Genomic DNA, 17,981 nt, shown 5'->3' with positions numbered 1-17,981 from the left:
GGCCCTGCTCTGTGTGTGACAGGGGGTGGCGCCGCAACCTCCCCATCGACCCTGCCTTGAGTGTGACAGGGGGCGGTGCCCCAACCCCCCAATCGGCCCTACCCTGAGTGTGACTGAGGGTGGCATCGCAACCTCCCAATCCGCCCTGCTCTGTGCATGACAGGGGGCGGCGCCCAAACTCCCCAATCAGCTCTGCTCTGAGCCTGACCAGGGGCTGCACCTAGGGATTGGGCGTGCCCTCTGCCACCCGGGAGCAGGCCTAAGCCAGCAGGTCGTTATCTCCCGAGGGGTCCCAGACTGCGAGAGGGCTTAGGCCAGGCTGGGGGACCCCCTCCCCGCCCCGAGCGCACAAATTTTTGTGCACCAGGCCTCTAGTATATATATAAAACCCTAATATGCAAATTGCCCCTCGGGAGTTCGATCGTTTGCTATGATGTGCGCTGACCACCAGGGGGTGGTATGGAATGAAGGAAGGCCCCGGCTGGCAGCTGTAAGGCCCCGATCGGCCCTGATTGCTGGCCTGGCCTAGGGACCCTACCCGTGCACGAGTTTTGTGCACCAGGCCTCTAGTACATATATAAAATATAATTACAAAAACTATGCAAAGTAGGTACTATTATTATATCCAATTATAGGTAAAGAAATGGTGGCATATAGAAGTTACATAATTTTCCTAAGGCTACATAGCTAATAAATGACAGAGCTAGGATTTGAACTAAGCAGTTTTACTCTGAAGTCTATATTGTATTTTGTTTGATAGCTTGAATATAATCTATAATGCAGTGAAAAGTTAAATGTATTGTATCAAAAATCCAACTTTAATTTGAGCTACTTAAATGTAAAATAGCCCGGCTGGTATAGCTTTGTGGTTGAGCATCGACCCGTGAACCTGGAAATCAGGGTTCAATTCTGGAACAGGGCACATGCCTAGGGTTGCAGGCACAATCCTCTGGAGGGGGGCATGCAGGAGGCAGCCAATCAGTGATTCTCATCATTAATGTGTCTATCTCTCTCTCCTTTTCCCTTCCTCTCGGGAAACAATGAAAAAGTATTTAAAGTATTTAAATTTCTTTAAATGTAAATGTAAAATAAAGTGACCTCACATTTTACACTAAATAGTAGTTCTGGGTTGATGTAAAGTTATAACACTGAATAAATTATAGTAGTAGTATAACATTATAATTTTTAATATCAGTGTAATGTCAGTACAAATTGCAGTCCCAGGATATACAGAGTTTACTTGGATAGAATGACACATGAAACACCTACCTCTGTCATTAGCAGTTATCTGAACAGAACAATGCCAAGAATTATAGAGCAAGCTGCCATTACCTATGAGAGCAGAGATATCAGAGAAACTGAGAAAGAAGCAAGAAGAAAATCTTAAAATGTAATCAAATCAAAGATCAGAAAGCCAGGGGCAACAACAACAAGGGAAGAGCAATAGAGTCTTGGAGGTCAAAACAAGTACAGGGTGTCCCAAAAAATGTATACATACTTTAACAGCTGATAGTTCAATTTTGAAAATGAAATCTATTTTAATAAACACTGCCTTCATAATTATTCAGTGTGTGTATACTTTTTGGGGGACACCCTATAGTTACACATTGCATTGGATATAGACAAATAATCCTATCCTAAAACAGAGCCTGGGTGCTCTGTAGTAGATTTTGATTGCTTTTGACTGTGTTTTAATTTAGATGGAATTACAAGGACACTGTGGGCTAAGGTCTGCTCTGTAGTGATTGAAGCAGTAAGAACACTGCAGTTAGAAGAATAATCATACTAATGACACTTACAAAAAATGATAGTAATGTATTTGCACATATACATGTGAATAAAATTATGAATTTAGAGACACAGAAGTGTAGAAACAGCCTATACCTGACAAAGACATGCTTATACACAAGGATACCTATTCCAAACTTTCTACAAAGTTAAGGTTTTATAAACCTTCCACATTTCCTGAAAATTTCAGTTATTCCAAATGCAAATAAAATTTCCATTGGCAGCAACTCTCACAGAAATTAGGAGGAAAAGTTTTTGTCAGATATTCAGTATAAATAGAGGCTTTAGATACATCATGGTTTCCCCAATAAATCATAAGTTTTGGGTTATGTGGACTGACTTCTTTTTTTATCATTTTTTAGGACTTTTATTCATCTTCATCCTCTACACTTAACTCTCCTGAAGACCGGCTCAGGTATAAAAAATATCTTAAACCTTAAACATTTCAGAATTGCATCCATTCATATTTTTAGTTTTTCCCCTTGGCTTTATATCATGAAATGAAAAGAACATTTTCTATATGAGAAAGTAAACCTAAAAAGGTTCAAAATGGTAACAATAAAATATTGTTTCCTACATAAATAATGATATAATAAAGCAAATAATGTATATTTGGGTAAAAATACTTGGAAGGTAATATGTTGAGTTTCATTTTAAGAAATTAGTTTTTAAATAAAGTTTATAATCAGATCTGGCAAGTGTTCTCAGTGGATAGAGCATGGACCCCACATACACAAGGTCTTGGGTTCTATTCCTAGTCAAGGGCATGTACCTGGGTTGTGGATTTGCTCCCCAGTTGATTTCTCTCTCTCTCTCTCTCTCTCTCTCTCTCTCTCTCTCTCTCTCTCTCCTCCCATCCTCCCTCCCTTCCACTCTCTCTGAAAAGCAATGGAAAAAATATCCTCTGGTGAAGATTTTTTTTAAGTGTATAATCAAATTATACTTTGGCAATAGTTGACAATGCTGTTTTCTGTTTTGAAAACAATTTCAGAATAGCTCCTTAAAGCAGGTCCAACTGGCAATCCTGCCATAAGGACAATTCTATTAAGACCAAGAGCATTGAATTTCTTTTTAGACCCTGAAATTCTGGGAAGCATTAGAATAAAAATTACCTACAATCCCCTTTTATCTTATGAAGAAATATTTTTTACTAAAAATCTTAATATAAAAAATTGGTTGTGAACCAAAATCATCAATATTACATATTTAAGGGGAAAAAAAGATATTGTGTCTCTAATCTATTGTGAGTTAATATGTTCCATAAACAATCCTGGAAGGAAGCTGCACTCTGAGCATAAATTGGTATAGATCGCTTTGCTCTCACAGATAGCGATACAATATTTTCTGCTGAATGAGAAAAAGTTTAAAGGCATAAATCAAGATAAAGCAATCACCTGACAAAGGATTACAAAGAGTCCCAAACCTTTTTCTTAGTGAATGCTGTGACGCATTGATTTTCTACTGAAGATAAAATCTGAAATCATGTGTCATCAATATCAGCTAGCAAAACTATTTGGTTCAATATTTTATACTGTTAAAAAAAACTTATGGAGAAAAAGCAAATCTGAAGTGTTTCACATGATCAAAACAAGTTTGGAACAGCAGAGAAAAACACATTTGAAAGACATTTCATAGACATCTATTTGTAGAGAATAAACAATACATCAGAAGGGAATAAACTGTTACTTTTGTTTGTCCAGCCAGATACACAGCTACTGTCTGAATAAGAAGATTCTTACCTGGTGTGATACTTAAAAGTATAGTTTTTAGCAAAATAACCTAGAGTTGGTAATCTAATACATTTCTTCATATGGCAGCTTCACACAAGTATAGTTAAATACTTCCTTATAAAGAAGAGGCCAGCAAGGCAGCTGTTAGCATATCCAGCACTTTCATGCAAATTCCAAAATGGCAAGTAAATTCCACAACTGAGATGTCCTCCCCTTTCAGAGCCCCTCAGCTGACAGTCTCACGGTGGCAAATTTGCACAATCAGAAATGGCAACCCCCACATGAGTCTACGTTTTCTTGCTCCATTCTACTAAACCAGAAGGCAGGGTAAAGTGATTTGGAAGTATCTATGAGAAGAAAGAGTGCAAATGGCTTATATATGCAGCACCAGGGAGAAAAAAAACCAAAAACATAGTTATAAGAAGTTTCAAAACAGGGCATAGACTGTGAAGGGATAAGGGACATACTGGAATTAAAGCATTCATTTATACTTAATAATTTTCTATTCCTTTTTACCAACTAGTTGGCAATTTTAAGAATTCAAGCTCACAACCCAAATCTTTCTTCCTTTATCTTTCTTTTGTTTTTTCCAACATGGATTATAGAAATACTAGAGGCCCAATGCACGAAATTCAGCAAGGGGCTCGGCCCTCACAGCACTAGCTTCGTTCGGAAGGTCATCCAGACAGTCGTTCTGGTGTATGGTCTAATTAGTATATTAGCTCTTTATTATATAGGATTTAAATATTACCATAGCATATATTATTTTTTATGATTCTGCAATGCTCAATGACACATAATAATAATAAATATTTTACATATATTATTAATAATACAGGGGTGCGCAAAGGTTGTAAAACAAATAAATAATAAAATAATTAATAAATAATAATCCTATCTAATAAAAGAGTAATATGCAAATTGACCATCACTCCAACACAAGATGGCTGCCCCCATGTGGACACAGATGGCTGGCAAAGGAGGGCAGTTGTGGGCAATCAGGCCTGATCCCACTGGGTAATCGGACATCCCTTAAGAGGTCCCAGATTGGAGAGGGTGCCAGCTGGGCTGAGGGACGCACATACCCTGCGTGCACGAATTTTGTGCACTGGGCCTCTAGTACAAGAATAAACTCTGTTTCACACACAACTGTCGACCTACTTTTGCCACCTCTGTATATAAAGTATATTTCTAATGCTTAATGTTCCACAATTATATTTTACTATAATTTTGGAGGGTCAAAATATTAGATAAAATTTAGTATTATAGGAGCTGTAACAAGTAGAGAAGGATATAAAATTAATTTATTTAAGAAATTAAACTTGTTTTCTGTTATATACACTCTTGTAATAACCTCCATCTAACTTGTTCTTCTCCCTTCTCTAGTCACTTGTTCTTCAGCCTGGAAACCAAGTTCATCACTTTATATCAGGACTGGATGAAGTGTTGACATAATAAGCTGTGATTATATCTGAATTCAGCTGAAATAGTGTATGAGAAAGTTAACATTGTAAAAGGAGATTTATTGTGCTGTTCAGTAAGCAACAAATCTAGGAGTGTCGCTATACAGACTGAAAGCTAGTCATCCAAATCTTTTCAATGCAAATTCTTGAAACTATACACACCCTGAAGACAAATGTTATATGAGGCTACACATGTAATTAAACTTTTAGCATTTCTGTATATAATTTCATGGGAAATGGGGTCAACTTAACATTATTAAATATGGTTCTGTTTAATATACGACATAACTTCAGAAACACTTTTCCCTAGAAGTGAAATATGATGCACCATTTAGAATGTAAAACTATATTCCACAAATGAAAACATAAATTATGATTATGAATAAGATTGTTAAAAATATTTCATCACAAAACCACTTGGGAAAAATCTCTTTTACTTTATACCTAAAGATGTTACCTTAACATAACAGAATTCTTTCAGAGTGAGTCATAAAGTTCTGTGGCATTAAGAGGTCTAGCTAAGCAATCTTCTCTTTGAAAGCCTATGTTCCCTCCCTATGCCTTCCTCATACTTAAAAACACGTTTTAGAAAAAGCACTCATGTTAGAAAAAAGTGAGCTGAAGACTGTCAGTCCTAGTTCCTGTGGTGCCCAAAAATCAATAACTTGCATTAAACTAGGTTTCTGTAACACTTATCAGTGACTACTGTCCATATGACTCCATGCCAAGAAACGCAGTCTTCAAAGGGAAAGCAAAAGGAGGATTCTCATCATTGATATTTCTATCTCTTTCTCTCTCTCTCTTCTTCAATTCTGTATAAGAAAACATTTTCGGTCAGCATGTCCAGAGGTAGGGTAGAAAACCCAATGAAGTAATAAATTCTTAACATTGGACGTTTGAGAGTACATCTGGCTTCAAACACTTGGTGAGAAAGTACTTGAACGAATTTTACTGTTAAGTAATTCAAATTGATTTCAAATGTTATAATTCTGATATAATATTTATGGTGCATCATTAATAAAACAGTCAGCCAACAACATCAGGTAATAAGTACTTGTATGAAATATTGTTCATTATGTAGCTACAACCTCATTTAACTATAAGGAAAAATATAACATGTAGGCAAGATCAGATATGACAAAGAATCTCATTTGTGTTTCCTTTGTTAGAACTTGTCCTTTCAGAAGGTCAGTAGTATGCTGAGTATTGAGTTGAAACCTCTTTGGAAACTATGGTTTTAAATTTTCTTCAAAATAGATATAATAACTCTTATTTTCATTCAACAGCCTCTACAATTGAAGATGGCTCAAATACTTTCTCTTATTGAAATGTCAATGTGACCCTCCACATAAAGTGTTCCATAAAAAATTGTTTTGCTGTATTGATTTTTCATGGAAATTTTGTGTTGGCAGTATAATTTAGGAGAAAGAAAGGTGTCTCCTTTCCAAAAAGCATACTGGAAAAGGGATTAGCAGTGAGTTCTAAGAAATTCTATATAACTTTTTAAAAAATGAAGCAAGTCTTATTAAACACATTAGATAAACCAGCTTAGATAAAGCAATAAAAATTCTTCAACCTGGCCGGTGTGGCTCAGTGGCTGAGCATCAACCTATGAACCAGGAGGTCAGGTTTGATTCCCAGTCAGAGCACACGCCCGGGTTTCAGGACTGAGCCCCATTAGGGGACATGCAGGAGACAGCCGATCAATGATTCTCATCATTGATGTTTCTAGCTCTTTCTCCCCCTCCCTTCTTCTCTCTGAAATTAATTTTTCAAAACCATTTTTAATTTTTAAAAATTAAAAACCATTTTTAATTTTCTTAAAAAGAATTCTTCAAAAGGAAAAGATAAATAAACTGTCTAGGATGTAAAATTTTAAGCATGCTAATCCAAGAGCAATCTATGATAGCAAGCACAGTAATCTGTATTAGATAGAAATTTTAAGGATAGAGTTAGAACACTATACTGGTGGCAGAGTACTGGAATAAATGGAACACTGCTTGGCATATATGAATGTATCCCACAATATTAGTACCTAGATCACAGACTTACAGACTCTATCTCACTCTCAGAACCACACTTGCAATAATATACCAGTTAAAAGGTGAATAGCCAAGAAAACATATTTGGGAAAAGGAAATGTTAATTTGACATACAATATCATGTCCATATACAAACCAATTGTATATGGTTTTTCTGCAGTACTATATGTGATTTCATTAAGACCAATGTACCATTTAATAATTAGTATAGAATATTATTGGTAATAGTAAATAATTTTATAATTATTATCAATGACCAGCACTGCAACCACCAAACACATTCCAAGAAGTATTGAGATCTCCAGAAATTAAAGTATCTAAATGCGTGTTCTCCTTCATAATGTTGTTATGTTATAGTCTTTTCTGCGCCATGAAAATCAGGAAATGCCTTCTGAAACATATTTAGAAAAAGTGTGGGCAAAATAGGTAAAGTTTTACAGAATTCATACATGTAGGGAGCAGCTATAGGGTCAAGCCTTGGACTGACCTGTGGCAGGGCCACAAACAAGTCCCAGCTTGGAGGGCAGAGCCCTCCTAGCATCATTAAGCTTAACCATATAGACCTCCCTAGTTCCTTCATAGGTAGCTAATGGGCTATGCGAGGTGCAGCAAGTGCTGCCAAACAAGGTGAAACTCACAAGAACATTGTAAACATGTTGACCACTTCCCTTGTTTTGCTTTGTGTGCTCTGACTATAAAATAAAGCTTCAGCTTGCAGGCTGGGTCTCTCTGTGTCAGAGATCCACTTAGCCCCAGCTGTATTCTCTTTGTCTGTCTTCTTTAATCTTTCACCGCCCCTCCTAAGGCTCACCAAACCTGGCCATGCTGAGCGCAGCACACATATATTTTGAAAATTAGCCACATTTTTCCTGTTATTTCTTCATATCTATAAAATCGACAAAAGAGAACTCTAACTTATCCATTTCAGAGAATTGCTGAGAGATCAAATAGTATATGTAAAAGTCACGTAAGTATTTGAACTTGATGTTGTAAATTTGACTTTTAGGAGAAGGCAGGTGAGAATTAGAGTAAAGAATATTCCACCAGGAGTAAGGAAACCTAGACTCAAACTCTAGCTCTGCCGCAGAGTAGCTGTGTGATTTTCCAACAAAACATGCACTCTTCCTGGATTTCCAATGCCTACCTATACAATGTGACATATTTAGATGAACTATGCAACATATCATAATTAAGAGTCTTGAGCTTTTTACAGAATATCAGAGGTGGTGCCAAACTCTTTTTTCCCTCCAGATTCTTTCAGTACAACAATTACTTAAAATCGAAGGGCCCTGCAGCTGTTTCCAATGCCATGTGACCATCTTTACAGATTTTAATCAAACATTATTGGGGGTAGTCAAGGAGAAACACAACTTAACAAGCTTTGGTACAGCCTTAATTACATGATAAATGTGTATCAAAGTAACTCTGATCAAATTCCACTCTCTTTAAATTAAAAAATATAGCAACCCTTCATATTCCTTAGACATTATGATGCATTTCCAATACACATTATGAAAGCCATTATCCATACCTGAAAAGGCTGCCTGCTGGGAATGTCGAGGTGTTTCCTTATCCACCTGTTGCCTTGATTCCCAAATATCTGCCACAGCAGCTTCCCCCTTGTGTTACTCCAGATTCGCTGGTAGATGGCCAGTCTATAAATGTGCTTTCCGAACATGTGGTAATAGAAGCGGAAGGTGCAGCTTTCTGTGCCAGTGGCATTGAGGATCGGGCTGAGTAAAGCAGCTGTGTTTTGGAAAACCTGTGGCTCCGAAGATTCTATGTAGAGATAGTGTCCTTTAGCTGTGCCCAAAGTATTATCCTTCATTGGCCCTGTATTAAGTGTTGATGTTGGACCCTGGTTCCTGGTCCAATCAAAATCATCTTCTGTATCTTGTTCCCAATTACAAATTCCATTTTCAAAGTTACATTGTAGTTCAGGTGCTGAAATTGGCAGTAAATAATAGCAAAAGATAATTAAAGACAAAAATAACTCTGCTTAATATACTAGTTGATATTTTGCTCCTGCCAAAGTAAGCAATTTTAATTTAAAAAATTTGCAACAGTAAAGTTTTAAAAAGAGTGAAAAATTCTAGATAATACATTAAGTAATAATATTTTATGGGCTGAAAGTGGAATTATTTTGGCCATTATTTTCCATATGCCATTTATGCCCATCCCTTCCCCATTTCTATTACTATAATTCTAGGCAAATGATCACAACTCAACAGCTGGCTCACTGCAACAAACTTCTGGCTCAGTGGATTTCAATTTTAGCTGAATGTTCCAATCCAGTGAGTATTAAAAATACAAAACAGAAAACACAATACCCAGAATTCATCTCCAAAAATGTTGATATATTTGGTCTAAACAATATAGCCAATCATCAGGATACCTCATCAGCTCCCTTGATGATTCTAACATGCAGAGCTGAAAAGAGTCATATTTTAATTGATGTCAGTCTTTTGGAGTCCTCGGGGGTATATGGTAAAATTGCTTACATAGTAAAAGCCTATTCAAGTACTAGTTTGTTAGACACGGAGTGAAGCCCAGGAATCCATGTTTTTAAAAAGTACCCAAGATGATATGAAGCAGGTATTTTCCAGACCTCACTCTGAGAAACTTTTCTTGGGCTTCATCCTGCCCCAGTTCCAAGTGTCCCTTCCATACCTGTGCCAGAATGACCATTCTGTAATGACAGATTATCATTTTCCTGCTCTAATCAAAATCCTTGAATATATACTCATTTAACCTAAACTTAAATCTACACTCCTCTTATCTCTCAAGCTTCACATTTCCCAAATTAAATGAACTTCCTGTTTGTCCCTCCCAATGTGCCCTAAGCATTCCACCCCTTTCCCCATCTCTATTTATGCCAAGTGTTATGTCCCGTGACTTACTAATTCTTAGCTATGTCTCCTCAGTGGTCATCTTTCCTACTCATTGGAATGTAGCTCCATTAAATTAGAGGTTTGAAACTTCTAATGCCCTCAGTCACTAGAAGAATTCAAAGCACTTATGAAGCACTAGCCCCTTATCAAATAAATACCTACATTTCTAGGATAACATCGGGACACATTCATTTTTCAAGATGTGAAAATTGTGTCAACACCAAGTATTTCTTTAGAATAAATGGGACAGAATGTACACTTGACATTATTTGGAATTAGAACTAATGACTTCATTTTAGCTTCATTTACATAATCTAATATTTTTTTAAATAAATGTCAGCTGTCCTTTATTCAACTGTACTTGGCATCAAAGGCGAACAAATACTCAAACAATAAATAAAAGCATATGTGAATAAATGCAGCCAGGCAAGAACAAATCATCTGTATCTGAAAACTAGAGAACGGGGCTTAGACCTAATGGAGGGAGCCAAGTGAATAAATATCAAATGGAAGAAGAGCTTTCATTTGATATTCCCTCACTTGTGACTAATCAGGCCCAGCTGTGACGTGAACTGGGGACCCATGGTGTCCTTTCCAAGTGTCAGTCTTTGGCTGTAGAGCAGAAGGAGAATGTCAAGCTGCTGAGTTTTTTGACAGAAAGCCAACAGATTTGTATGTTGCCTGTCTTCATACTGACTACATGCTCAGTCTTCATTTCAAAAGGGAATATGTGTAGCTCGGCCCTTAAAAAAGACCAAGACCCTAAACATACTTCAGGAAATACAGAGATTTAGAATGCTAATGTATATGTAGTATAGTAATATGTCTAGATGGACTGCTGAGAGAGCAACTGACAGTCTAATGACACTGTTATTTTCTGTCATTAACGTTTAGTCACAAGAAGTATACTGATATTTTATAAAGTTAATACTGACAAGTTTGAGGGTAATTTGCTTACTTTTAGATAGAAAACACATTGTTTTTAAATCTTCACCCAAAAATATGTCCTTGTTGATTTTTGAGAGAGAGAGAGAGAGAGAGAGAGAGAGAGAGAACAATTGATTGGTAGCCTTTCATATGCATCCGGACTGAGACTCAAACCCGCAACCTAGGTATATGCCCTGACTGTAAATTGAACCCACAGCATTTTGGTGAACCATACAGGATGATGCTCTAGTCTAGCCTGAGCCACCTGGCCAGGGCAAAAATTTTTAAAGAGTGGAATTTGGAAAGCTTGAAAAGATAAAAAGGCTTTCTGAATTTGCAAAAAATAAATTAGATGTAGGACAAGCAACACTTCTTATAATAGCCATTGTTAAAATCATTGATTCTGTTTACATCCACTCAAACATTAGTTGTGCACTGAAATTTCTGACAATGTCAAAGATCAAATATACCCCAAACTCTCTACAATGATTTATATACAAATTTCTTAATGTAATGGTTATTACGATGTGCCCAGCATTTTAAGGCTTTTCTGTGGTTTATAATTGGCCTCCCAACTTAATAGACACATAGTTGAAATATGTATTGTTGCTATTTCTGCAAAATGAAAGATACAAATTTTTTCCTGGTAGATTTTTGTAATTAAAAGATAAAATCACAACTATTAGCTTCTGATTCATATTCAGGACCAAGTGCATTAGGTACTCTCTGGAGCTAAGCTTATGAAGTTTCAAGAGCTACACAATCATCAGACACACAGATTTTTTGGTAATTTAAACCATAAACTCAGACTTATCTTTGACACCTTACTTTGTGCTCCCTATAGCCAAAACCTCATCGATTGTCCCTCCTAAATATTTCCCAAAACTTTAGTCCCTCCATCTCCATCCTTATCACTGTGACAAGCTGCCAACTCCTCTCCTGCTGACTACCACAATGGCTTCCTAATGGATCACCTAAATACAGTCTTCTCTAATCCATTCGTAACACACTATATCCATAGTGACATTTTCAAATATGCCAATTTTATTATATTAGCTTTCTTCATAAAAACCTTCAAATAAGGAAGAACTTCCTTAACATGGACTAAAAAGACCTGCAAATCTGGCTGCCCTTTACACCTCTCTCCTTATCCTTCACCCTATTCCTTCTTTCTCCTTGCCCCAGCCACACATTAGCTACCTTCCTCTGCCATGCGGTGACATATGGGGACTTTTTTATGCTTTGACTTACTATTTTTCAGATCTCAGCTAAGTCATCACTCTAGGAAGTCCAATGCCGCTATTACATCAAGTCACATCACCTCTATTTATAAATCTTGTCAAAACTTCCATTTTATATTTATTTATTAAATATTTGAATAATATCTCTCCTCACCTAGGCTTTAAGCTCCATGAGGGCAAGGATGCTGTATAGTTGTATTTAACATTGTATCACTAGTATTTAGTTTCTAAATCTACATAATAAATACAGATGGCTTTGACTAATTGATTAATTAAATCGCACAAAACATTCATCAACCCCGAACAATGTTTAGTGTCTTTGTTGACTAAACATTGACTAAAGAACAGTAAATTTAAGTAAGATCATCACTATCAAATGTGGGAGAGGGAAAAAAATATACCTACCACAGTCAGCCTCATCAGTATGATCACCACAATCATCCACCAGATCACATAACCGAAGCTTGTGAATGCAAGCCTTAGTGTGTCCACACCAGAAATGATCTGGCCCTTCACAGCTCTCTGCAGGGAGGGGAAGGGTACAGTTTTCAAAACTGATGTCATCAATAGCTGAGACCCCATCATATATGCCAAGGCTGACTTTTTCTAGGGTCAAATGGAAGGGGTGAGTAAGGCGCCCAAGCTGAATAGTTGCCTGTGACCACTGGTTGCCCTGGTTATATAAGACTCTCCAGAGCACTGTGGAGTCATTGGAATTTTCCATATGTAGCTGGAGCACAGCTGCTCCCACTGACAGGCCATAGTTATAAAACCTGGAAAAGAGTAAACAAAAGAAATGGATATGACTTATAGGGATAGGCTACATATTTAACTTTCACACTCTTTCACTCAGTCAACAATAAATAATTAGTCATCTTAATGGAGGCCTTTATTTCTTGCAGCAATTGTGGCTGCACCTTTGTAAAACTTATCTGCTGAGGTGCATACTCTGACTCTCAGGACCCTAGGAGCATTTCTCAAGGAGTTCAGTCCAGAACAGAAGAGAGAAGCAGTGTTAATTAAGTTATAATATATTGCTGAAGGGGAAAAGGCCCTTTCATCTTAAGAAAGAACACAACAAACACTGATAATGAGCTCTTAAGTAAACTGCTAATTGTGTGGAGCTAATGCAATAGCAATTTTTAAAGCAAAACCAAGGGCAAATCCTAATGTCTACTAAATGCAGGAGTGTGCCTGCAAGCACCGCACTGCTAGGGTAACTGACCATTGTTTATAGTATTTACCAGAAAGAAAGCGTGCATCCCGTTCCTGTCTGGCTGATAGTTGGACTCTGGAGTTTAGCAACTTGTGCCAAGCTGCTGCTTTTCTTCAGAATGAACATAAAATGCCCTATTGGTATACAAAACAAGCCATACGTTAGCCTATTAGATTACAAAGTGAGACATCTGTCTCTTAACCCTACACTAAATAAGTTCCATGTCCAACTAAAATTAAGACCATACAACAATTAAAAATCAATGAAAGTGATGGTTAGTCAAAAGACTATGATCTATATCTAAATGATGCCAAAAACATTGGTAATTTAAGTTAACTCAGCCAAAAAATATATCTATGCTCTACCCCCACCATCCATAAAGGAATAAATCCCATGCAGACAACATGAGTGTAACTGATAATGCTCAAATGCCCTACTATTTGTCATGGTAACATAGAATGTTATCTGCTTCTCTTTCTCTTCTCAGACTTGACCAAAGGGGAACTGAGGTCATTCCCAAGGGTCTCTGCTTATTGCTTACCTTGAGCAGTATTGTGAGTATGATCACAGGGAGGGGCCTGTTGCTCAAAATCAGCAGAAAGGTTACTTCTGGAGCTCCATATCCAGTCAAAATGGTCACCGCTAATTGCTTCAAACCAACCACAGCTATTTGCTTCAAAGTCACATTTGGAAACTGAAGAACAAAAATGTGGCTTTTAGATTGGCTCTCAAAAGTGCTCCCACACTTTACAAAGGGTAGAGTTCAATGGAAATCACCTTGTTAGGCTTGTCTAAGTACATCAAAGAACATACTTTAAGAGAAAAGGGATCTCTTTTGACCTGAAAAAAGCCTGGAGTTGTGCTTATCATACTGGAAATTGATAAGGCAGAATTATCAATTTTAAAAATTCAATTTTTCCCAAATATTCTAAGCAGCAGCATCATTCAGCCATATTATTTATAGAATTGCCAAAGTCTGCCTAATTTATTCTGATAATCATGTTAGTTTATCTGCAGCTATTATATCATCTGGAAGGCTGAATTATTCCTAGAGTATTTTCACTAAACCATGAGAGCAGCTACTTCTAAAAATACTTAGTATCTAAAATATGTAGCTCCATTACATTTAATTAATGTTCACCTCTGGATTTTATAGAACTTAATATTTCCTAAAGCATTATATGCATTGCTTAATTTGTGCAGGGCAAAATAATTTTACACAGTTTTCAGGTAAATATGCAGAAGAATCAGTTGCTCAAAACTTCCAGGAAGAAGAGAAGAGGAAGAAGAGGAAAGAAAGGGAAGTTATAATAATAGCAATATAGCATTATAGCTAATGTTCAATGAATACCCTATGTAATAGATCCTGAACTACTGAATGCTTTATCTAGATCTAACTTTCACATCAGCCATATGGGGGAGGTATTACTATTACTACTATGATGATGTCGACGATTATTATTATTAAGAGGAAGAAAGGGAGGTCTAGGGAAGTTATTAACTTAACCAAAGTCATATCATCAGGAAGTTGTAGAGAGGAATTGAAATACAAATATTCTGACTCCTAGTCTAATATTCCTTCTGCAACTGTTGACAATAACTGTTAAATATCATTAGATTGAAAAAAAGGATAAAGCAAAATGACATAATCTAAATTTGCTTAGTGTGGATGTTCATCTGTTATTATATATCCCAATGCAAAATAAGGCTCACTCCCACTGATGATTATTACATTGAAATCCTTGTTCACTGGCTATTCTTATCCAAGGATATACTATCTAGATCAGGGGTCCTCAAACTACGGCCTGCGGGCCACATGCAAATACAGTTCCCGTTTTGTTTTTTTACTTCAAAATAAGATATGTGCAGTGTGCATAGGAATTTGTTCATAGTTGTTTTTTTTTAAATATAGTCTGGCCCTCCAACGGTCTGAGGGACAGTGAACTGGCCCCCTGTTTAAAAAGTTTGAGGACCCCTGATCTAGATGTTCCCTTGTAAAAGAACTTGGTAAGTAATCAGTAAGTTTTAGGGGCTAAAAGTATACACTAAATCACTCAATGAGATTATAAAATTTAAAACAATAAAGGCATTTTAACCTAATTATAAACCACTTTTAATCTCATTATAAATTTTGAAAATGTTAATTCTACTCAAGGAAGAATATGAGGTGAACAGTAACATTACAAATACTTTCTAATTTTAATAGTTTCTATATAATACCTTATTTCCAAAATATATTTGTTTTCTATCAAGTTTCCTAGCTGAAAATATGTCCAGCAGAGTACTTTCAAATTTCATCAAAAGTCAATGGGTGGGGACCACTTTGTAAATTATATGATTGTCTAACCACTACAGTGTATACCTGTAACTAATACAAAGTAATATGTAATGTAAACTGTAATTGAAAAAGAAAGCAATTAGAATATATGGATACATTTAAAAATAAATATTTTTAAAATGTTGCCTAAACTTTAATAAGCAAGAGATGATGATATGCCAGTATACATACAGAGACACTTAGAAATAAGCAAAATGAAGGAAGTACTGCTATATTTACAATACAAATTTCTCAAGTAAAATTTAGAAATCTATGGTGAAGCATATTTAAATGCCACTTGAAGTGAAAAAAATGATAACTATAACAAGAATAAGTGCTAAGAATATTTAAGGTCACATTTATAAAGGCCATCTCTACTTGTGAATATAAAATATACCAATAACCCATAAATTCCAGAGTTTCATAGTATGGAATGCCATTTCAATCCCTGAGGAAGCAAATGTTTTTGTTTCCTATTTCAGACAATCTTCAAAACAGTTCTTGTTATACAAATACAGAAAGAAAACTAAGTATTGCAGTTGTATAATATCTATCCCCATAGCTACTTGGAAAGGGGACCTTATCATCTGCTATCCAGGGAGATATTCCTGTGGAAATAAATGAATATTCAAATGGTAGTAAAATTTAGGAACTATAGCAGCAATTTTATAGTTGTCGTACATAAAGCTATTCAAAAATAGTAATTTCAGCAGATAATTATGCTGTTAAATTTCAAATATGTTGTAGTATATTTTGTTCCTACATATTTAGATTTCTATACACATTTAAAAATCCACCTCAAGTGATCACATATGTAGTAATCAGATGAAATTAACCTCTGGTTAGCCATTAATCAAACAAACTTAATTAGAATGGCTTTTGAAAATTATGTATATCTTTTTTTCTGACAGAAATACAATATCCTGGGTGTGTTTTAATAATTGAGATTTGAAGATTTTTCACTGTTTCAGGAGCATAATTATTGACTATCTCAATTATCATCATCATCAGAATTACCACAATTTGTAATAACAATTTGCAATTATCATTTACTCAGGGATTATTGTGTACCAAGCTTTGGGCTAGAAGCTATTACATTCATAACAGGATGCCAACACAGAATTTCTAAAAATTACACATGACTATTTTATAGCTATGAGTAGAAAAGCAAGTGACTCTACAGCAGCTTTCAATTATTTTATGTAAAGTTACCCTTGCGACCTCAATTAGTTATGTAAAAATAATTTCAGTAGCTATCCCAGGGGAAAAGATGTTAGGGATATTTGGTGGATGACAAATAGTTCCATCACCCTACACTCTGTCATTTTTAGAGCTTTTTCACTCAGACAAAGGAGAATAAGGCATGGAGGAGCCAAGGAATCATGTGAGGTAAAATAAAAAAATAAAAATCCAGAATCAGACCTTGTTTCATTTCATATTCACTATCTTATAACTTTTCTGATGGTTTCAGATGATCCTTACAGAGGTTCATTTGTAAGGAATAAACACAAACTGGACAAAGAGGAAGTCTGATCTAATCATTGGGACCTTGCAAAAAGACTTAAAATATATAGGAAGATGCCTCTTAACATTTAGCCAATAGATTTCATTAATAGTTAATACTTATTAATTATTTAAAACATAATATGTAATAGTAAGGGGGTATTTACAAAAGTCCACGCAATTAAAAGATCTATCCTATCTAATAAAAGACAAAGAGGGTAATTAACCGTACCTCTGCTACGCTTCCCATTGGCTAATTAGGGTGATATGCAAATTAACTGCCAACAAAGATGGCGGTTAATTTGCATACGTAGGCACAATGATGGGAGGCAAAAGGGGAAGGACGGAAGAACAGTGATTGGAAACCCAGGCAGCAGGCAAGAGCTGGGTGGCCGGTGATCGCCATCGGAAAGCCAGGCTGCAGGCGAGGTGGCACCCCCGGGGCTGCCGCCTTGCCTGCGGCCCTGTGATCACATGGCGATCGGAGGGAGAGAGAGCCGAGGCGCAGGCCAGGTGGTCGCCATCGCGATGGGAGGGAGAGAGAGCCACATCAGGATCGGAGAGCCGGGGCGCAGGCGAGGCAGCACCCCGGCACCCCAGCACCTGACATGCAAAGGTCGGGGATAAAATGACTTTTCCCAACCACATCTGGAAATATACTAGGGAAGGCATCACTGAAGAGTTCACAACAACTCTCTTACTTGGCAAGGAAGAAAACAGTTGGCAACGGAAACAATCCCTTACATCAAAGTTAAGGTCCCTCTGAGTAAAAAAGAATATTTCCAACGTAAAGGAGGGAGCAGGCAAAAATAATAGGTTCTCATGACTTCCACTGAAGTTTGAGCATATGACAGAGTCAAAAC

The 17,981-nt window shown here is 36.5% G+C and overlaps 1 protein-coding gene across 1 annotated transcript in view; it reads right to left on the bottom strand.

The window, feature by feature from the left end:
- Nucleotides 1-17,981, bottom strand: part of LOC102261090 (MAM and LDL-receptor class A domain-containing protein 1) — a gene marked incomplete at its 3' end in the record, with an annotated part of 431,828 nt that overhangs the window by 271,553 nt on the left and 142,294 nt on the right. Inside the window, exons 16-19 of the mRNA XM_014543905.1 lie at nucleotides 13,840-13,992; nucleotides 13,327-13,432; nucleotides 12,488-12,855; nucleotides 8,555-8,967 (exon numbers count right to left, since the gene is read on the bottom strand). Of these exons, the coding sequence (XP_014399391.1) occupies nucleotides 8,555-8,967; nucleotides 12,488-12,855; nucleotides 13,327-13,432; nucleotides 13,840-13,992 (1,040 nt within the window). The remainder of the gene's footprint in view (nucleotides 1-8,554; nucleotides 8,968-12,487; nucleotides 12,856-13,326; nucleotides 13,433-13,839; nucleotides 13,993-17,981) is intronic.

The sequence above is a fragment of the Myotis brandtii genome, unplaced genomic scaffold (assembly GCF_000412655.1).
Source record: "Myotis brandtii unplaced genomic scaffold, ASM41265v1 scaffold341, whole genome shotgun sequence".
In the NCBI taxonomy this organism is placed as follows: Eukaryota; Metazoa; Chordata; class Mammalia; order Chiroptera; family Vespertilionidae; genus Myotis; species Myotis brandtii.
Note: the sequence above shows the minus strand (reverse complement) of the source record. Positions and strands in the feature narration are given on the sequence as shown.